The 23938-nt window shown below is 40.1% G+C and overlaps 1 protein-coding gene across 1 annotated transcript; it reads right to left on the bottom strand.

Annotated features, from left to right (window-relative positions):
- Positions 1-5665: 5665 nt before the first annotated feature.
- Positions 5666-7043, bottom strand: LOC122643337 (aspartic proteinase CDR1-like). Its single transcript, XM_043836971.1, has one exon. It carries the CDS (start codon positions 6992-6994, stop codon positions 5666-5668), a length of 1329 nt encoding a protein of 442 aa, XP_043692906.1. The 5' UTR covers positions 6995-7043.
- Between the last annotated feature and the right edge of the window lie 16895 nt (positions 7044-23938).

Below are 23938 nucleotides of genomic sequence, written 5' to 3' on the forward strand. Positions count from 1 at the left end.
CTTGTGATATACTAAGCAAAAGTCTCCGACAAAATGAAGGGAGTATCCATTCTCGATCATTTGTCGGACACTCAGTCAATTATGCTCCAAACTGGGAACTAGTAGAACATCACTACTATATTTAGTGCCTTTCTTTGTTTAGATGGCGATCATACCTTTGCCTTTCGCTTCCACTAATGCGCCGTTTCCCAATCTGACTTAAGATTTTATAGATGTATCTATGTTGCGGAAGATACTCTCGTCCTCGGTCATATGATTCCTGTAAGCGCTGTCGACATACCAAGTGTTGTTCTTCTCTTCGATTGCTGCTTGGCATGCGTAGAAAAGTTGTTGATCTTCTCTATCTTCTTCTGAATAGTTGGCATGATGACCTTCTTTGAAGCGATATGCCTTCTCCACGTGCCCGAACTTCTTGCAATTTCAGCATTGTAGTTTTGGCTTCCCACGATGCCAACAATCCTTTTCCAAGTGGTTTGTCTTCTTGCATATACCACATGGTGGATAATTTTTCTTCTTTTTTTTTTTTCACCTTGATTTTCCCAGTTCTTGGTTTTATCTACTCCTCTATAATTTTCTCTTGATTTTCTACCCCCTTCTTTGAATTTCTAAGACCCTATATTGAGCTTAGACTGAAATGCACTTTCAATTGAGCTTTCCTCTCGCCTACTCAGCCTTTGTTCATAAGCTTCTAGAGTGCCCATCAATTCTGTCGCTGAAAGAGTTGATATATCTTTGGACTCTTCAATGGAAGTGACTATTTGGTCGTATTTATCAGTAAGGCTGATTATTATTTTTTTCTACGACCTTTTTGTCTGTGATGTCTTCACCATAGGCTCTCATTTGATTTACTATCTCCTTTGCTCTGAAGTAGTAATCTTTAGCGGTCTCAGAATCCTTCATTTTGATATTTTCTAAGTCTCTTTTTAGAGTTTGCAGTTTAACAGTCCGTACCTTTGCATTGCCTTAAAACTCCTCCTTTAGAGTATTCCATGCATCCTTCGCCGTTGTAGCTCCTATAATTCTTAAAAATATTGTGTTAGCTACTGCCTGTTGGAGGATGTAAAGTGCCTTGGCATCGTTCTGCATATTCTTCTTTAGTTGCTCCTGCTGTGTAGTGGACGGAGTGGAGGTAGCTTCTGGTGTAGAAAAACCATTATTTACAATGTCCCATAAGTCTTGGGACAAAAAATATGTCATCATCTTGATGCTCCAGATATCATAGTTTTCACCGGCAAAGATTAGAACGGAGACAAGCGAGTGGGTAGAATTAGCCATGGTGAACCGAATGCCCAAAGACAATGATCATCACGGCTCTGATACCACTGATAGAAGAAGAGGGGGAGAAGTGAAAGGAAATTTATAATAGACATTAAAGGGTTAGAAAATGGAGAGAGGTTTTAAATGGAGAATAGTTGGAAAATGTAATAGACAATTCGGTGAAGGGATTGTATGATAGAAACACTATTGTAGGAATAGAACTTTACAATTTTTGAGTAGGATATTGGAGCTAGTATTGGACCTAGGAGACTAGGCTTTCTTGTCAAACCCCTTGCATGTTTCAAATGGGTGAAGAGATGGCTATTTAGAGCCGACACCTCCACCGTCTACAACCTAAACCGACATTGTTAGATTTCTCTTGACTTTTCATAGTGTATTCTAGACTATGTCTAGAGTTCTCTAGGCACCATATAGGGTTAACAATAAAGACCTACATAACTCTAGCTTATTCTAGAGTAATCATGATAGTACATGAAAAATACATTATTCTCAACAAAAACAAAATTTGCTAACCTGCAAGCTTAGGAAGAGATCTGCAGCTTCCATGTTCATTTCTCATTGATGTAATCAATGAATATCTCATCTTCATCGGGTGTCCCCTTCTCCACAAACTTCCCTAAACCCTCTCTTCGTCGTCTGCTTGGCATTATCATCATCCTCTCAAACCCCAAACCAAAACCCACCACCATCGCTGTCGCCACCACTACCACAACCCCATCTTCCTTCATCTCCTAATTCTCACCCGATGAACCTCGTAATGGTACTGATGTCCTAATTGAAGCCCTCAAACATGCAAACTCACCATCGTCTTCGCCTTCCCAGGTGGAGCTTCCATGGAGATCCATCAAGGGGAGTGAGGGTTTGAGAAATAAGGAAAAAAAAAGGGGGAGAGAGATAGATGGGGACTAGGGTTTCGTATAGGGAAGAAGAGATGGAGAACTAGGGTAAAAGCTAGAGTAAAAGATAAAAAAGAGGGAGGAAAAGGGAAAAAAACCAGGAATGAGAAAATGATACCTCTGCCTAAAAAATAAGAACTATTATGGTAGAAATAAAAAAGAAAATGTATTATACTTGTTTAATGCACACTCCCCCTAGCCTAGCATTAGCATAGTGGGTGGTTTTAGATATCAGTATCAGATCCCCCATTACGACTGGTTTTGAAGGTAATTGCTATTGATACGTAGCCGATACCGTATCCGTGAAACGGTACAGAACAGGGGTAAGATATTTAAAAAAAATCTATTTTTAAGGAAAATCAAGGGTAAACTTGCCTAATATGGTGATACTGTATTGATTTTGAAGGTGACCGATACCTGATCCGATATTGTGCATTAAAACCATGTGGCCACACAACCAGACAAGGTTATTTCTCTCTTTTTTTAATTATAAAACAAAAAGTTTTTGAATAATATGTATGTACGTGCACCTTTATAATAGCATATTATACACATACCTATTAACTACGGTATATAGTCATAGATACAGATAACAAGCACAAAAAGTAGGGCTTGCTGAGCAGAAGCAGAGTCGACTGGGATGATTTGGTACTCTCTAAATCTTGGAGGATAATTTAGGAATGACTTGGAGTATGAAAGACAAAACGAGAGAGAGAGAGAGAATCAGGCTGTTGCAATCCATTGAAGACTGCACAGGGCACTCGCCACTACATAGGACACTTGCTGCTACAACCACTATCGGCACAAAGGAAGAACAAATTAGATTAGGGTTTGAAGCCTAAATCCAAAGAAAAAGGGGCAATGGCCGATGGGTGAAGGTAAATGAAATCGAGGTTTTGGTTTTGGGATATTGAATACTGATTTTGTTTTCCCCTAAATTGAGTTTTCATTAATCATGAATGAGCTTTCTCATTTGGTAAACCAGATACTCTTCACTTAACCAAAATGTTTTTAGACCACTCCCCTATTTTGATTCAACCTAATTTTCATCCTTTTCATTTTCCAAAAAGTGTTCAAGTTTCAGAAAAAAGTGTTTTGTTTCTTGTGTTACTGTGATTTTAAATACAGCAGTAATAAGTATCTCATATTACGATGATTTTTAACTGCAGTTTTGTTTCCATAGTTATAGGGTCATTTATTACTGCGGTTGTAAATACCGCAACAATGATTATTCCATATTACTATGATTTTTAACTGTGGTTTTGTATCCACAGTTACAGGGTCCACTTGTTACTATGATTATAAATACTGCAGCAATAAGTATCTCATATTACTGTGATTTTTAACTGCAGTTTTATTTCCATAGTTATAGGATCCTCTATTACTGTAGTTGTAAATACCACAACAATGAGTATCCCATATTATTGTGGTTTTTAACTACGATTTTGTTTCCGCAGTTATGGGGTCCACTTGATACTGCAGTTTTAAATACCGTAGCAATAAGTATCTCATATTACTGTGATTTTTAATTATGATTTTGTTTCCGTAGTTACAAGGTCCACTGTTACTGCGGTTTTTAAATACCGCAGCAATAAGTATCTCATATTACTGCGTATGAAGAAACCACAGTTATAGGACATTTATAGCTGCGGTTCCCAAAAACCGTAGTTAACTACCCGTAGCTGCAAGTGCATTTTGTTGTAGTGGGGACGTGATGTGTCACCCCAAGGCAGAAGAAGGTTTGGGTATTCAAAGACTTTGTGATGTTAACATGTCTCTTCTTTGCAAACAAGCTTGGCCTATAAAACATGATGACTCCCCTGTAAATCATTTTAAGAGCCAGATTTGTAAATATGGATGGCACTCTAAGGATTTATAAACCCTCTCTTATCTGGCTTAACATCAAGAAGGTTTGGGATCTTGTTCATAAAAATAGAAGATGGGTCATTGGGAATGGCTCCTCGATAAAATTTTGGAAGGATCACTGGTTGTGTAATGAGTCTATTGCAGAGGCATCAAGCCTAGGAATGGGTTTATTTCAAGAGAAGTCTATAAAGGTGGCTGATTTTATTGTGAACTCGACATGGGCATTCCCTCACGTATCTTCAAGATTCCTAAATGATATTTTTTGGATAGCTAATTCAAAAGCTATTTCCTCTTCGACCTTGGAAGATCTTTACTTTTGGAAGCTGACAAAATCTCGGTTAAGTTTGCTTGGGAGGAGATTCAAAGGAGAAATCTGAGGTGCCTTGGCTTTCTATTATTTGGGGTAAGTTTTTTCTTCCTAAACACCCTACTTTTGTGTGGAGGTTGACTTATATAAAATTTCGGTTCATGAGATGTTAATTCGTTTAGGGTTCAATTTTCTTCTCTAGATGTAATTTATGTTATAATGCTTCGGTATCCTTATCACATTTATTTTTGGAGTGAGAATATTCTTGGCATATTTGGAATATGTACCTTGTTTTATTTGGCTTGCAGTGGCCTTCCCACTCTTCTTATGAGGAGTTGGTTATGTGGAGGAAGAGGAAATTGAAGTTGGTGGGTTTGGAGGAGGCCTGGAAGCCTGGTGCGATTTTAATACCATACTCTATATAGACAGAAAGGATCTGCAGAAGATTTGAAGGTAAATTGAAAGATGCCCTTGGCACCTACAAAGTGGTCCGAAGAAGCATTAGAGAGCTGGCTCCCCTCTTTAAATTCCCGGTGAGAAATATTACTGACTTCACTTGTGCCAGTAGTCTGAGGATGCCTATTATCCCGAGGCAGTCCCAGGTAATTAGGGAGGCTTTTTTTTGTAAACCTTTGTTGAACTGGGTGAAATTAAATGTGGATGGCTGCTCCCTTGGTAACCCAGGTAGAGTGGTTGTGGGTGGTATTCTTCCGAAACAATTTGGGTTCACCCCTTTTAGCCTTTATCTTCTTCCTTGGTGTCAAGACAAACTATGTGAAGGAATTTGAAGCATTAATCCAGGCATTATAAGGGCTAAAGACCTTGATGTGACAAAGCTCTGGATTGAATGTGATTCGGTGATTGTTGTTTGTGCTATGCATTCTAGAGCGGTTCTCTAGTTTATTAGGCAAGAATGGAATGTCCTTCTTCCCTACTTGGATCACATTCTATGGAAAAGATCTCATTGTTATAGGGAAGTGAATCCAGTTGCAGGCTATCTAGCAAAATCAAGACGAAGATGGGTGAGTTTTCTCCTCAGGTTTTGGATTTTCCTAGCACTATGATGAATACTTTAATGGATGATATCCTTGGTCGGCTTCGTTACTGATTTTTATAGTGGGTCAGCTCTCCCTTCTTCGTCTCTTTGTATTCGTCTAGATATGCCTGGACGTTAAACATTTGTATTCAACTTTTTTTCTTAATATGTCTTTGGTGACCCTTTAGTAAAATATATATATATATAGATAGTAAAGATGCAAAAGCAGAAAATATTGAGATTATCGTTATTATAAACAAATAGTTCAAAACACACATGATACTAATGCTTGGAGCAATCAGCTGGCTTGAAATAGACCTTCCTTTTTTCCAGATCATAGCCAACAAGGAAATCCATTTGGGCTATGTTTCCAAAGATACCCATATCATCTTCAACATGAGGGATAAAGGCAAAGCATAAAACTTTTTTAGATAACCGAAAAAAAGTATTCTGGGGTTTCAACTTGACATCGGCACCGGAAAAATGGGCAGTGATTGAAACATTGACATCAGTACTAGCATTGTAGCACAAGGGTAAAGGGTATCCAAAACTTTTACCATGAATCAATTTCTTCACTTCTGATTCAAGATTTTGGTAGAAATCAGATGGGACATATGTTAATGTTGTACCTGAATCAAGGATGATGTTTCCCTTCTCAGCAGCAACATTCGATGAACTCTTGTAAGTCAATCTCTTATTTCCGACACTAATTCCTTCGAGGGTCACATAATAGAATGTAACCGGATCCTTTATCACTAAAGGAGTGGGGACGACATCGTCACCCAAAACGACAGCTTCACTACCGAAATTCAATTTGCTTGTCACATTTTCCTTCTCAAAAGGGACCAAGCAGTAGGAGAACTTGCCACCAATAGATGATTTCAGTTGCGAAATCAGTGATAGCGGACCCCCTCCAAGGCCAACTAGACCACTTTCTCGCTCATCGAAGGTGCCCTCGTTGTTGTGTCCACAGCCAAAGATTTTCTCTGGTAAGGCGACTGAACTGCCACTAGTGGAACCCAATGTGAATGTCTCAATAGCAAGAAACCCTCTAGTGGATGATCTGCCCCCATAAAAATTGCTGTACCCCCAATCATTAGTTTTAGGTGCACATGTTCTATGTCCACTATCTAGCAGATCACATTCTTTTGATTTGCAAGATAAGTTTCGATAGGTTGATGACTTGTTAGGATCAAATAGAGGAGCTTTTTGCTTGTAACATTTTTCGCAAGGCTTGCATTGAATCCAAATAAGATCACTACCTGTATCAGCAATTGCGAACATCTCCATTGGAGGAGTACCAAATGACATTTTCATGAGATAAGAACCATTATTATCAGGTACAACCTGCGACGAAACTTCTAATGGGGAGATTGCGGACTGTTTTAATCTATTGGCACGGGACATTGATCGGTGAATCGCATTCTGCAAACGCTCAAAATGAGTCACCGATGGGTCATAGAATGGAGAGAGAATTGAATCCCGGTGGATAATATTGACACTGAAACCACCATTATCACCAGCTTCAACTACGGCAAATGTGGATAGGTAAATAGAGAAGACTATGACTAGAGCAGGTATGGGTGAACAGGAACTAAAAGATGCAACCATGATTCTATAGAGTGTTGAGTGAGATGTCAGAATTGGAGAGGTCTAAATGCTATACCCATATATATGTAGAGAGACTATAAGACGTTACAAGAAATATATGGAAGTTACAGAAGAGAGACTAAAGACATTACAAGAAATATATGGAAGTTACAGAAGAGAGACTAAAGAAGTTACAAGAAATATATGGAAGTTACAGAAGAGAGTAAAAGACGTTACAAGAAATATATGGAAGTTACAAAAGTGAGAATACAAGACATTATAAGATTATATATATGGAAGTTACAGAAGAGAGACTACAAAACGTTACAAGAAATATATGGAAGTTACAGAAGAGAGACTATAAGATTATATATATGGAAGGTACAGAAGAGAGACCGCAAAACTTTGCAAGAAATATATGGATGTTACAAAAGAGAAATTACAAGACGTTACAAGAAATATATGGAAGTTACAGCAGAGAAACTACAAGATATTATATATATCATGCTATCATACTATCATAGTGCATGAACTCATGCTTAGTGGAAAACTTTCATTTGACAATTTATCCTTCTTTTTAACTTAAATACTTTCCATTCCTTATTTTCTTTCTATTAGTTTTCTCATCTTTTATCGATATTCTAGGTACCCTTTCTCAATTTTGTTTTTTATATTTTAAACAAAATAATAATATAGTATACCATTTTTTCATCGAGTTTTTTTTTTTTTAATTTTAAACAAAATAATAATATAGTATACCATTTTTTTCATCGAGATCTAAAAAAATTAAGCCCCTCTCTCTCTCTCTCAAACCTAAACCCTCTCCCTCTCCATGATCTCCTCTCAATAAAAAAATCGAACCTCTCTCTCCCCCCAATCCTAAACCTTCTCCCTCTCCCTAATCTCCTCTCTCCCAATCTCAATACTTCTCACGTCTCAAAGCCTCTTATTCACTATTTTTTTTTTCTAAATCTTAGAGAACCTTCATTGATCATTGGTGGCATTTCATCTTTTGTGGTTCACTGCTTGAACTGAAGTTGAACTGAAATCTTCTAGATTTCTATAATTGGAAGAGGTTATTCACTGTTTTTTTCTAAATCTTAGAGAACCACAAAGGATGAAATGCCTTCATTGTTCTCCCTGCATTGATCTCTCTCTAACATCCATGACTCCCTTCTTCTCACTCTCTCTCTCTCTCTCGCTCTCTCTCTTTCTCTTACACATACACACATAATGGTCCATCCCTGCTTCCGTCGTTGCAAAGAACAAATGCCAATCAGGTAAAAATTCACACCATAAAAATTATTATGTTCTCTATTCTCTACATCCAAATTAGGGTTTGTATTTTTATCCAAACAAATTTTCTCTTTCTTAATGAAATTTATGAGAATGAAACATGATTTTGGATCTGTTACTCATGTTTATATTTACTCTATTTTCATACAGGACGAAAGTAGTAGCGTTTCGTCAGCCCTGGTCATCGATTTCTTCGCACTCGATGAATCATCAGGTGGGATAAAATTAATATATATTATACATTAGGCAAAGTTGACTTTTTTGCTTTGAATGTTCCCTATATTATTCAACTATCCAGAGAGAGAGAGAGAGAGAGAGAGTGTGTGTGTGTGTGTAGCGCCTCCAAATCCGGGTGAGATATGGTTGCTGGCCCTCATGGGCCGCCATGTGATAACGGCTGGTCTTCCATCTCACTTACACTTACATCATTCACAGTGGATAATTAATCAGCCACATATCATTAAATTGCAGCGAAAACTAAGCATAGATCACCTCAATGCACAACAGAATTGAAGCTATTCATTCTAAGTAATTTTGTCAATGATTGAATCTAAGAGGAACTTCATTCACATGACCATAGTCTAAAAAAACCTCGTACTTAAGTCATCATACACCTTGTATCATCATAAAGGATTACATCCCATCCTATTCTTCAAATTACATTAATGTTACTGACTATCTACTATCACATTGAAGCTCACTGAAAGTCTCTAATCATAAAAAGAAAAGAAATAACTCTAAGCATTATTATACCAAAGATCCACTACTCAAGAATTATCAAGTATTTTCCCCTAGCTTTCTTAACACACTCTGCACAGTGACACTCCACATGATCCTGCTCTCTAATTGTAAATTATTGAGGGGTGAGCTCAACTAACCTGTGAGAAGAATACAATCATATTATGATACAAGAAACATGGATGATAGAATCTGAACATAGTATACATTTGATCATAGATAAGTAAGTATGCATGGCATTTGAAAATAACACTGAAAACATGCTCAATGAAAATATAGTATATCTTTTAATTCTTAAAACAAATCATTTAATTAATTTGGTCTAGTCATCATTGTGAACTACCACTCATACGTAGAAAGTGAGGTCGTCGTAACTACCATGAACATAAGGTCTACTCCTGATTCCAGGCATCATTGTGAACTACCACTCACACTGTGTGATCCTTGCACCCTCTGTGATCCAGGTGTACTCTCACTGGGTTGTTGAGTCTGTCGCCCCTAGTAGGTTTGGCGATCCTGATGTGTCTGATACTATTGGGTCTGTCGCCCCTGGTAGGTCTGGCGATCATGATGTGTCCTGATGCTCCACATTTGTACATGTGTTGGTTCCAGCCAAACCTGTGCCTCGGTGTGGCCTCCCACACTTGGTGCAAGGACTGGAAAACGATTGACGTTGGTCCTGGGACCGCTGCTGTTTTTGGGGGGTGGTGAGTTGTGTATCAGGCACATGAGGGCGTTTCCCCTGAGTCTTTTCATGAAGTGGCCTGGTACCACAGCCATCGAACATCCTAGCACATTCAAGCACCTCTGCATAGGTACCCAAATATAAAATGCTAACACTGGCCCTGATGAAGGGCTACAACCCCCGCTCAAACTGTCGTGCTTTGTGTTCATCAGTGTCCACTATATGGTGAGCAAACATGTCTAGTTCCTCAAATCGCTCGATATACTCTGACAAGGACCGGGAACCCTAAGTCAGTTGAAGGAACTCGACCTCCATCTTCTATCTAAGGCTGATGGGGAAATACTGGTCTAGGAAAGCCTCAGTGAAATTGGCCCAAGTCAACGGTCGTGGTCCTGTCTCCAGTGTACGGCGGGTAGATTTCCACCAGTAAGCCACCCCGCGTCTCAGCATAAGAGTGGCATAAGCCACCTTTTCTGGGTTAGTAATCTACAAGAACTTGAGGATCCTCTCAATCTCATGGATTTAGGTCGGCGGCCGGAGAGGATCTGTTCCGACCCCTGTGAACTCAGAAGGCCCAAGCCTCTTAAATTGCCCTAGAACCCTGGTGGTCTCAGTCCCTTGGGTATGAGGAACATGATGATCGGCCCCTACTAGTGCTGACTGTTTGTGGATGGCACCAACAAGAGTGCCAATCGTAGTCATGACATCATTTTGCGCCCATGCAGCTATAGGTGGAGGAGGCGGTAACGTGTCTCCCTCTCTAGGTATCTGGGGTGGAGCGCTACCACCCGACGACACACCCTCTGTATGGTGTTGGGGAGGTGGGCACTTCCATCAGGTGCAATGAACTATGTCTGCTATTGGGGTGGAACCTCCTCACCCTCTACCACGTCGACGACCTGATGAGTCGGCATAGTATCCTATTGAGGGACATCTTCCATGGGAATAGTCCTGTGTACTCCTCCTCTAAACCGAGGTGCCATCTCTCTGTCCATAATTAAAAAATAAAATAAATTTATAAGAAGAAATATTCAATAATTCATGTCTCTTTATCATCTCTGTGTTGCTCTATGCTATTTTGTCATTAAGTCATCCGTTCTTGTATAATATACTAGTAATATCAATTTCTCATGACATTCCTTCTTTATGTTCAGTTCAGTTCAATTAATCTTGGAAAATCCCTACGGTATAATAGCTTATGCATTTATTTTGAGGGTTCAAGGTAAATAACCTTATATAAGTGCTTCAATCTCTAATGTACATGCATTATTCTGTTGACTATTCCATTTTGTCATGTTATGTTCTATGTCATTTTGTTTTGTTCTATACATAATCATAAGTCAAAAGACCTAGGCCCTTAGACATTTATTCTTGATTCCTAAGTTCCATATCATATTGTAAACCATCCTCAATACTCTCATCCCATCACTGAACCCTACTTTGATACCATAGACTCTAGGTCACATACCCTATTTCCATTCACTATTTTTTACACTTTTAGATCTCCATCCTCAAACCTTTATAATTTTAAATCTTCAAAAAAGTGCTCTGATACCATATTGTAGCGCCCCCAAATCCGCGTGAGATATGGGTGCTGGCCCTCGCGGGCCGCCATGTGATAACGACTGGTATTCCATCTCACTTACACTTACATCATTCACAACGGATAATTAATCACTCACATATCATTGAATTGCATCGGAAACTAAGCATAGATCACCTCAATGCACAATGGAAGCTATTCATTCTAAGTAATTCTGTCAATGATTGAATCTAAGAAGAACTTCATTCACATGACCATAGTCTAAAAAAACCTTGTACTTAAGTCATCATACAACTTGTATCATCATAAAGCATTACATCCCATCCTATCCTTCAAATTACATTAATGTTACTGACTATCTGCTATCACATTGAAACTCACTAAATGTCTCTGATCATAAAAAGAAACGAAATAACTCTAAGCTTTATTATACCAAAGATCCACTACTTAGGAATTATAAAGTACTTTCCCCTACCTTTCTTAACGGACTCCGCATAGTGACCCTCCACATGATCCTACTCTGTAACTATAAAATATTGAGGGGTAAGCTCAACTAGCCCGTGAGAAGAATACAACCATATTATGATGCAAGAACATGGATGATAGAATCTGAACATAGTATACATTTTATCATAATAAGTAATTATGCATGGCATTTGAAAATAACACTGAAAACATGCTCAATGAAAATATAGTACATCTTTTAATTCTTAAAACAAATCATTTAATTAATTTGGTCTGATCATCATTGTGAACTACCACTCATACGTAGAAAATGAGGTCGTCATAACTACCATGAACGTAAGGTCTACTCTTGATTCCAACCATCATAACCCTGAGGATGACCGCTATCAATGAACAATGGATAGTCTACCCCTAGTTCCAGGCATCATAACCCTGGGAGGGACTAATCTCCTCAGTATATAATGGACAGTATACTCCTGATTCTGGGCATCGTAACCCTAGGGAAGAGCAATCTCAGAATACACTATGTCTACTCCTGGTTCCGGGCATCGTAACCCTAGGGAGGACATCAGTTTGCTAAGAAATTGTGTTTCCTGCCAATTCAACCTCTAGTTATTCATGGTTTTGTTCTTTTTATGGCAGTTTGCTTTGCGTAGCATGTCAAAAAGAGCAAGAAGCTACTTCTCCACTTGATCTTCAAGTATCTTGCAACTGATTTGAAGAAGTTGATCGATTATCACTACATGGGACCCAATCCCAAGCCCCTTCTTCCGTCATTCAGGCTTGTCCATTATATTCAATCTACTTACAAATTTCCTCTTCTTCATAGATTTGACATTTTTTGGCTTAAATTTTATGAAGCCATTCACTCTTTTCCTGTTGTCGATAGATTGTTACGCCAGAGATGCTTTTGGGATCGACCCACTACTCAACTTGCATTGATATGTGGTCTGTTGGATGCATATTTGGTACTGTTGCCTAACCAAAAAGTGTTCTCTTGTAACTCATTCTCAACCCTACTTTATTTGGTATATGAGATGGGCTGCTTGTTATATGCCGTCAATTTTAGTTTAGTTTCCCTTATTTCTGTTTCTTTGGTAGCAAGTAGTGGGAACATATTATATGGAGACCTCACGTTGTGTGGTAATAGGATCACAATTCATGGAACCAGAATGGCAATTTAATTAGAGGTTAATTAGTTATCTTATTTGTAGGTTTCATTTTTTTTCGTTCTTTTTTTATTTTAACTCCCCTTACGTATTATTTTCTTCATGCCTTCTAAAAAATCTGTTTATGTGTCATTTTGAGGCAAACTAGGAAAGGGAGGCAAGGTTAGCCAGATAAGAAATAAAAAACAACCCCTTTTATAGTATCTCATGGAGGCATCCTTTTTCCTCACTTTAATTTCTAGGACCAGTTCTCTTGGCTTGATTAAGTTAAATTCTCATTCTCCATGTTCTTGATTGTTGGAGATGCCATTACAACCGAATGATCATGCTCTTATAGAACTAAAGATGAAAATATTGGTGGTAATGTTCTTGCAAATAGAATGTGCAAGATGATTGTTTTGCCACTATAAATCCGGGTCAAACTTGCACATCTACTATTAATCACCTTGTAAGGTCAACAAGCTCTGGTAACTTTTCCTTGACGGATTCTTCTCACTTCGGTGATCAGTGCTCCAACATATCTGAAAATTCCAAGAAAGTTCGGGCAGGACGTAGTGTCATTTGAGGAACTATAGTGGACCTTCCCAGCATCCCCATGGAGGCTAGGGGAGGAGTTCTGCGCGAGGATGAAAATCTTTGTGTTGGTGCATCGCGGGGGTGGGAGGTTCCTCTTGTACAAGATCATCGGAAGTGGGTGGGTCGATAGAAAATCCACCTACTGATGAGTTTTGTTTTGAGGGTGTGCAAAGAGAGTTGGCAGGCACTGCCCCTTCTTAGGGAGTGCCTCAAGCTTGGTCTTCTCTCTTTGGTTCGGCGGCTAAGCCTCTGGAAGGTATTCCCCTTCACTTTGAGGCTCCGATCATAGAGGTGGGTAAGCCTATAGTCCATTTCATAGCCAGTGTTGTTAACGAGGAACTACATTTGTGGAACAAAACTGTGGTGGGGTTTTTCGTTGGTCGGAGACCCTCCTTTGAATATAGTAAAAACTCTCTTCCAAATCTGTGGAGGTTGTCTAGGCATTTGGACATCAAAACTTTGGAGAGCGGTTTTCTCATTTTCCAATTCAGTAATGCGGAGAACAAGTTTAAGGTGTTAGAGGAGGGGTCGTGGAGTCTCGCAAGAAGGCCGTTGATAGTCAAGTACAGAAGAAATTTCATAAGGAATTGATGGATTCAAAGGATCGAAGGATGAAGGTGACATCTAAAGCTTTGAGAAATATGAAGATTCTCAAGCTCCAAGGCTGGGAGACGAAGTTCTTAGCTAAAATAATTGACTTAAGGAACTTTGAAACAAGATAGTTAAAAAAACTACTTTATTCATCAACTATGATTGCCTTTGTCTACTTATTTGCTCCCATGTTTGTATCCATGGTTACTTTTGGATTTTGTATGCTTATGGGAATTCCGCTTGAGTTGGGGAAGATTTTATCTGCAATATTTCAGATATTGAAAGGGCCCATTTATAATATCCCAAATACAATCTCCATGGTAGTTCAGACTAAAGTTTCCCTTGATAGGATAGCTTCATTCCTCTATCTCGATGATCTTCATTCGGATATAGAACATAGGTTTCCAAGAGATAGCATTGAGGTTGTAGTTGAGATAGTCAAGGGGAATTTTTCTTGGGACCTTTATTCCCCTAGTCTCACGTTAAAAGATATTAATTTCCGAGTATACCATGTACGCGAGTGGCTATTTGTGGTTCTGTTGGGTCAGGCAAGTCAAGCCTACTTTTATGCTTATTGGGGAAAATACCGAAGGTGTTTGGAGCCATTAAGTTGAATGGGACAAAGGCTTATGTTGCACAATCACCTTGGATACAGATTGGAAAGATAGTAGACAATATATTGTTTGGTAAGGAGATGGACAAGGAAAGGTACAAGATGATCCTTTAAGCATGTTCATTGAAGGACATAAAATTGTGTGCCTTTGGGGACCAGACTAATTCATAAGACTAGCCAGCAGGAGGTAGACAGCAAGGGGAAAAGAAACTTTCGGTGGCTAATATTATGAGAACTGCTATGCTGACTGCCCCTTGCCAACCCATGCGCACCAGAGAGGGTCAATTTTCCTCTATTCCAAAATTTAGAACCTGATCAACTAAAAGAAATGCTAAGCCTACAAAATTGTAACCATGTGACACCATCTCAGCTGCTCAATCAGTACGGCACACTTTGTTGAATAGCTGATGCAAAGGCCTGTGAGGCTAGCATTTCTTCGTTAACCAAACGAAGCCTAATCCTAACTACTTGGGAACAGCAGAACCAAACTTGCTCTAATCTTCCACTTATGAACATGTCTTCTATAACCAAAAATTAACGGACTTCCAAAAAATAATAAAAGTTAAATGTAGGCTAATGTGCAATTCAAAGGATGATGTATGTTCCCAACCAGGCATAAGAGGAAGGCAAAATTGCTTCAAGATTGCCCACATTTAGAACTTCTTTTGGACATGCCAACCTTCACATAGTTTCCTAAAATGTAGGATGGAAATAAGGCAAAGCCTTCATGTAGAGTTGACCCATTACATGAGCCAATCCTCTCAAAATCACAACTCCTTGAATAGCTCTCCAAATCCTAAAATATAGGAAGGAAGAAAACACTCTAACTCACGCATGGTATGATGATCAAATCCTCCCCAAAATTTAAGTCTTAGATAGAATTTCTAATTCCTAAAATATCGGAATGTGATTTTAGTGAACTATAGAAATCGGTTAGGGGCTGCTTGCCATTTTCTTAGGACTGCCATGCTGTCCAAATTGTGATCGTTCAAATGAGATCTTCTTGAAGTCAAATCCAGATGGCAAAGAGTGAATCGGCGGCCTTGATTATGTGGTCTAGTCTGAACCGATGAAGCTTGATCTTGGCTCTGTTTGGCATGCAGGTTTGGGCCTGCATCATTCTCTCCAGGTTGAAAAAGAGTTCATCCTTGAACTCTTGGTCTGATCAGTGATGCTCGCCATTCACCGGGGTCGAATGGAAACCAAATAAAGGCATTGGTGATATCTCCAATAGCAACTTCAGAATTGAGGACAATAGCAATTAATGTGTTCATGGCTCGAATAGATGAAACAATCAAATATGGCTTGGTAATGATGCTCATACCTCAAAATCGAAGTAAATGTGTGAAAGCAATAAAGTTCAAATACGGATCATCATACGTACTATCGATGTCAAACCACTTGAACAAGAGGGAATCATGGGTTGTGACATCGTTGTGATGTGAGTAGAAATACTGTTGTGCTTTCAAAATAAAATCTGGTTCAAGACTTTCAAAAACTCAATGTTCATCGTTGTACTCATCCTGGTACTCGTCGAAAATTGGGGGTTTACCCAAATCAACCTGAACAAAGATTTGTTCGTCCGCAACATCATTCATCGTCGTCTGAATTTCATCTCTTGTGTTGACTTCCTCCACGGGAGCTGGACGATCACCTCTATGCATAGGCATCATCACAACTTCTCGCTCTCCTCCAAGCTCTGATACCAAATAATGTAGCCTAGTTGGAAGATACGGATCGGGAGAGTGAAGAAGAACAACACGAACACAAGAACAAAGAAATCATAATGGGTTCGACGTGACTCTTCAAGGACACGGGAAAATTGCAACTCTTCGAGGATGCAATGTAACTTTCCAGGGTTACGGGGTGAACACTTCAAGGTTCAAAATACTCAATAGAGTAAAATTTATTTAATCCAGTCTTCACTAATTACATTGACCAAAGCTCCTCTAATTTATAGAAACCCAAAACTCAAATCTACAGGTAAGATTAAAGAATATAAAAAGGAGACTAATTCTAAGATTACATTGCCAAGAAAATAAAACCCAAATTACCTAAAATACTTGAAATTAAAAAAAATAAGAAGGCATAAGAAAATATTCCCACATAGCACTTCCTAAGTGGCAGATTCTTCTTGTGGAGCAAGTCAACTTTAATTCCTATCTTGTAGGAATAAGGAGAGGAAGGCAAAATTGCTTCAAGATTGCCCACGTTTAGAACTTCTTTTGGACATGCCAACCTTCACATAGTTTCCTAAAATGTAGGACGGAAATAAGGCAAAGCCTTCATGTAGAGTTGACCCATTACATGAGCCAATCCTCTCAAAATCACAACTCCTTGAACAGCTCTCCAAATCCTAAAATATAGGAAGGAAGAAAACACTCTAACTCACGCATGGTATGATGATCAAATCCTCCCCAAAATTTAAGTCTTAGATAGAATTTCTAATTCCTAAAATATAGGAATGTGATTTTAGTGAACTATAGAAATCGGTTAGGGGCTGCTTGCCATTTTCTTAGGACTGCCATGCTGTCCAAATTGTGATCGTTCAAATGAGATCTTCTTGAAGTCAAATCCAGATGGCAAAGAATGAACCGATGAAGCTTGATCTTGGCTCTGTTTGGCATGCAGGTGTGGGCCTGCATCAGTAGATTCTTGCAGAATCTATACACTAGACTTGCGACACATGTAAGGGGTCTGTAATGTTGGAGTCTAATCCCAAACGGTTGGTCTAGGCTGATATTGGACAGGTAGGAGACATTTTTTATTCGGGAAGGTATTGTTATGCATTTTGCATTACTGTCACGAAAGTTCTGGCAGAATCTATGAACTGGTGTTATGTAAGACAAAAAGGCAATGAACCAATTGACTTTAGATCTGGTTTTTATTGCGGATTATCATAATAGGATGTACATTAAACCTATAAATTTTAATTAACTTAGTAATCCATAAGAATGTACTCCATCTGGTACATTCACAGTTAATTAAGTCAGCCTTGGAGGAATTACGGGTAAGAAATCTACAGTTTCCATGGTATTTTCCAGTGACTTTGCTGTTATCATTGAAAGTTGTCCCTTGGTTCGTTTGTCAAGATTGGCTTTATCTCTAGTAGTTTCTATCATCTATTTGAGTGGAAAGTTTCTCACTGCTATAGAGAAGCAAAGCCTCTTGTTGACTTTCTAGCCAAATCAATTACGCGATCACAGACCTCAAGCTCGATGGTGCCCATGCCTCCCTAAATGCAAGCAGAATTACTTATGGATTCTCAGAGGCGTCCAAGATTTTGCTTCTTGTGATGTGTTGTTATCTTCTTTCTTTTCAGTGTAGTGAGCTTTCTTCCCCTGTTGATGGCCATGCCGAAGGTGGGTTTATTTCGCTATTTTGTTGGAGTATCTGGCTTAATCCAGTGTGACTTCTATGAAAGGATAACAATAGAAGATAAGATACGATAGACCCAGGAGATATTAAAGATAAGAGTTCACCACACTCTTAATCTTATGGTGATGTTGTATTTATATTGTATGTGATTGACATGTTACATTTGAATTTAAATTTCAAACAACAAAGAGGAGTTGAGTTTGAATGCAACACAAACTCTTACATACAAGGAGATGAAGAGAAGAAATAAGAACAGGATAAGCTATTAGCACTTTGTGTGGGATAAGCCTTAACTCGATCAACATGCAGACCGTTGATGGTGATTTCTCTTCTATATCCTTAATACACCCCCTTAAGTGAAGCAGTCGGTCCATGACAGTGAGCTTGGTACGTAGAGCACTAAACCATGGTCGTAGCAGGCCTTTGGTCATTATATCTGCAATTTGATCTTGACTTGGAACAAAACGAACATAGAGTTTTTGGGCAGCTACTTGTTCTCGAACAAAATGGTAGTCTATCTCAATGTGCTTGGTCTTTGCATGAAATAACGGATTTGTCGCAAGATCTACCAATAACTGTTGTACCCATATGAGTTCGGCAGAGGCATTTGCCAAAGCTTTATACTCAGATTCTGTAGAGGTCCTCGCAACTGTGTGTTGCTTCTTTGAACTCCAATAGACTAGGTTATCGCCTTGATATGTGCAGTAACCACCTATTGAGCGATGATCATTTGAGCAACCAGCCCCATCTACATCTGTATATGCACTGAGTTGTAAGGAGGAGGAGACACAAAGATAAATACCAAGATCCAGTGTGTCCTTGATATAACGCAAGATGCGTTTGACTGCAACCCAGTGCTCTGTGGTAGGGGAATGCATGACAAACCTTGTTGACCGAATAGGCTATGTCTGGTCTGGTCAAGGTTAAGTACTGTAAGGCACCTACTGTGCTCCTGTAAAGAGTTGGATCTGAAAACGGTTGTCCACAGGTCCGAGACAGATGTGAGGTGGAACTTGGTGAGGACATAGGCTTTGCTGCTTCCACATTCGTCTTTTTCAGAAGATCTAGGGCATATCTGGTTTGAGACAGATAAAGTCCTAAAGAGGATCTTGTAGCCTCTATACCAAGAAATTAGTGTAAAGTGCTAAGATCTTTGATAGCAAACTCATTTGCTAATTGACGAGTAACAGTTTGAACTTCCTGTGCAGTTGTACTAGTGATGATTATATCATCAACGTAGACCATAATATATATGAGTAGGCCGTTCTTGTGTCGAACATACAATGATGTATCTGCTTTGGAGGAGATGAAACCTAGTGTTACCAAAAAAGAACCAAGCCTATAAGCCCAGGCCCGTGGTGCTTGTTTGAGTCCATACAAAGCACGTTGTAGATGACAGATATGATCTGGCAGGGCAGGATCAACAAAGTCTTGTGGTTGTGTCATATAGACTTGCTCTTCTAGGGTGCCATTCAAAAATGCATTTTGGATCTCCAATTGCTATAGCATCCATCCTCTAGACACAGCTATAGAAAGAATTGTTCTAATGGTTGTTGGCTTTACAACTGGGCTGAAAGTATCGAAAAAATCGATTCCTTCCTGTTGGGTAAAACCCTTTGCTACTAGACGAGCTTTGTATCTAGAGACCGTTCTAGCAGCATTTCTTTTGATTCTAAATACCCATTTGTTACCAACCACATTGAGAGTGGGTGAGGATGATATGAATTTCCATGTCCCATTTCTCATTAGGGCATCAAATTCATCACTCATTGCCATTCTTCACTTTTTATCCGTACTGGCAGCGGTGTAAGAGGTAGGTTCTTCTTCTTGTGTGGATATGGTGGAGAGAAGGGCTTGTGGTGAAGGATGCCTAGTGGCAAAGAGGTTCAGCTTCAAGACCGGTATGGTGGTTCCAGGCCTAGAGCGGGTTACCATGGGATGGGTGCTTGGGTTTGAATTCGGATTTGGGACTGGAACAGTGAATTGAGGTAGTGATTTGGGTTGTTGGGCTAAAATGGACTGTATAGGCTGATCAATCATGGGTTGAGTTGGTTCGGCCATGTCCAAAGAGGATACAATGGGCGGTGTTGGTTTGGCCATGTGGATTGAGGATGCATTGAGTAGTGGCCCTAGTGGTGTCACTCGTTGGGAATTTTCATTTGGGCGGCCTGAATTTTGAGATGCTTGGCCCGAGCTATGGAGTGCTCGGCTAGGGCTGGGACTTGGAGTGGGTAAGGTGGGGGTTGGGAATTTACAGCCCTATATTCTCTATGGGAAGGGGAGAGGGAAAGATTACACCAGTGTTGATAAATGTGGGGTTGGGAGAGAGAGGGGGAAGTTACAGATTTGGTTGAAGATGTTTTATAAGGAAATAACATCTCATTAAAGATTACATATCTTGAAATGTAAGTCTTCGCACTGTTGATGTCGTAGCACTTGTAGCCTTTGTAGGAATTGCTATACCTAACATAAACACATTGTGTTTTCCTATACTCCAGCTTGTGTTTGTTGTAGGGCCTCAACCAAGGGTAACAAGCACATCCGTACGTCCGCAACATCTTGTAATCAGGGTCTTCCTTAAACAATGTTTGAAAGGGAGACTTGTTCTTCAACACTGGTGTTGGTAGTCTATTTATTAGATATGTTGCTGTGTCAAAGGCCGACACCCAAAATTGCATTGGTGCACATGCATGTTCCATTAGGGATAGTCTAGTTTCTACCAAATGGCAATGCTTTCGCTCTGCCCTTCCATTTTGTTCAGAGGTGTGGGGGCATGAGTACCTATGAACTATTCCTTTTTGATGAAGGAATTTGTCAAAAAATTTATATTCACCAGCACCATCTGACTGAAAATTAATAATCCTACAGTTATGGTAATTTTCCACATATGCATTAAATTGCATAAATATAGTCAATGCCTTTGACCTTCTTACTAAGGGAAAAATTCAGGTATATCTACTATAATCATCAATGAAAGATATATAGTAAGTATAACCTTAAACCAATGATATTGGTGCAGGTCCCCAAATGTCATGAATCAACTGAAAAGGTGTAGAAGCAGTGGATTTATTCAATGAAAAAAGATAATTTATGGGACTTTCCCATTTGACATGAGCAACAAATTGAATTAGAACTAGTAGAAGACACTGGCAATTTCAAACTATGAATAACACTATTCAAAATTTTAGAAGAAGGGTGACCAAGACGGTGATGCCAGATTGACTTGGAAGTTCTTTCGCCAATGTAGACGCTAGGCTGATTATTAAAATTGGAAGAAGACACTGCTATTTTGGGAATACGATAAAGACCATCCTTATTAGTTCCTTGAAGTAGAACATTCCCCGTTCGAGAATCCTTCACAAAACAATAGGATGGGTGAAATTCTAAAACAACATCATTATCAACAGTGAATTTACTAACAGACAGCAGATTTTTGGTTATTTTAGGAGCATGTAAAATAGCATTCAGATGAAATTTACGAGTAGAGGAAGAAAGAGAAGAACTACCAATATGATGAATGGCCAAACCTGCATCGTTACCAACTCTAACTTGATCAAAACCAGTGTATGGGTTGTTGAGATGCATATTCCCTAAGTCAGATGTCAGATGGTGTGATGCACCAAAGTCAAGATACCAGGCCGAATCATAAGAGGCCGTAGGAGTGGCAAGGAGAGCCACCGATGCTGTGGGTTGTGCTGGAGCTGCAGGAGCCTAGAAGTTGGGATTATATCGGTTGTAGCAGGAAAGAGCCGAATGATAGCCACTGCACAGGGCCGAATTGTTCTGTCGTGGCTGATTTGAATAACTATTGCGACCTCTTCCACAGCCGCATTGATAGTTGTTGCTCCTCCTCCTACTGGTATTGGTTGGCAGTGAAGGAGTGGGAGTTGTGGCATCAACATTAGATTCAATGGTTGGCAGATCCAGTATGGGAGATCGCTGTTCCTTGAGGATTTTTTGGCTTAGAAGGAGGCCAGTGAAATCCGATGGTTGACCTAGGATCTTATACCTAGACACGTGGAAGACATTAATGCCAACGAGCGTAATCCGGTGGTTGACCTAGGAGGTTTCCTGGGGTTCCTTGCGTTACAGATTCAGCCAAAGGAGATAGCAGCTCCTCAGCGAACGTTTGCAACGGTAGCTAGATCGAGGCTGACTGAGGTGGCTGCCCTTCCTTCCCCGGTAAGGGACGGTAACCTGACAAGAATCAAAATTCCTCAGGCGGCATTATTGCACAGCTGGATAAGCTATAGTATGCCCTTCTCGGCAGGGTGAACTTCAGATATACTACGATGCTCAAGCTCAGGGAAGCGACGAAAGACTGGGCGCTTAAGGGTAAGCGGTTCACCTGAAATCCATTGGTAAGGGATTCATTATATTTCGATTCAATAATGTGGAGGACATGACGGCCATATGGCGGCGAGGGCCGGCGCGGGTTGACGGGCAGACCTTGAGGATCAGATTCCCAAATTTGCCTAAGGAGTACTGGCATGATGACATTCTGCTGTCTATTGCTAAGGTCGTTGGCCAACCAATCATAATGTATGGTCACTATGCCAGGGTGTGTGTTGATATTGACGATTCTTTACCGCGTGTAGAGGAAGTTTACATCGAAAGGGAGCTGGAGGGCTACCTAGAACTATTCGTCTTCAAACAAGAGGTAATCTTTGAGGAGCCACCTGCACGATGTGCTACATGTCGCAGGTTTGGACACAAAGTTGAAGCATGCCTTGCTAAGGGAAGAGGCAAGCCAGATGAAGGAGCAGTTCCTAGGTCAACCTATGTCGACAACTAGGTGCACACAAGGGGCCTACGGCCGGAGAGGAGATGGCACGAAACTCCGGTAGGAGGGCTGGCGATAGGTGGAGACGTAGCCATACCAACTACAGCTGTCAAACAGGTGGGCTAGGATAACGGTTTTCAGAGAGAGTCCTCTCCGTTGCATGCAACTCTTCAGGGTATTGTGGATCACGTGTTGGTGGAGGAATCCCACTCAAACTCAATTTCAAGAGTTTGTGACTCAATGGGGCAGCACATGGATGGCTCGGCAGTTGAGGTGGCACCAAATAGTGTCTTACGTGTTTCACCACGGCTAGGAATTACAGTTGCAACGGGCAGCCTTGCTCAGCCAAGTGAATTGGGATTGGTCCAATCCCATGAACCGAGGGTGGATGGAGCTGGTTCTCAAGCAGGTGGGAATATTGAAGTTGTGCTATCTCCAGCGTCAGTGTCAACCAACGATAATGGCAGAACTGTGGTGGTGCACCACGCAGACCTTGAGTCCAGTGATAACCAAGAAGATGCTAGTGAAGCTCCTTTCATTACTGTGGGACGGCGTCGGCGTCTACGCAAAAAGCATATTCAGCAGGGTAACATTATCCCTGGTTCGTGTCGGCGTGGAAAGGAGCCGTTGGAGGCAGATTTGGTTGACAAAGCACTTCTTGCTGAGAAGAGAGAGGGTGCTACAGGAAGGACCCTGAATTCCACAGAAAACCCTCGACCATGAAGTGCCTATTTTGGAATGTGAGAGGGATAGGAAACCAGCGAGCTCGTGCTCACTTGAGGTTTCTAATAAAAGAAAAAAAACCCAGATTTCTTATGTCTGGTGGAACCCAAGGTGGGGGTCAACAATTGCCCTCTAAAATTTTTTGCGAGGTTGGGAATGCATGCTGGTATAATAAATAATCAGCGGGAGGTTGGTGCTCTAAATATTTGGTTCCTTTGGAAGTTTGGATTGCCTCGGCCAACAGTAATAATGGATTCCGATCAACATACTTCGTTACAAGTAGAAGTGTCATCTCGGTAGTGCATGCCAGTTGTTTTCGAGCGATTCGCCATCAGCTATGGTGTGATTTGGTGTCTTTGGCAGAATTATCTTGTCCATGGTTAGTAATTGGTGACTTCAATGCCT

This window comes from Telopea speciosissima, chromosome 10, assembly GCF_018873765.1.
Source record: "Telopea speciosissima isolate NSW1024214 ecotype Mountain lineage chromosome 10, Tspe_v1, whole genome shotgun sequence".
NCBI classification, from domain to species: Eukaryota; Viridiplantae; Streptophyta; class Magnoliopsida; order Proteales; family Proteaceae; genus Telopea; species Telopea speciosissima.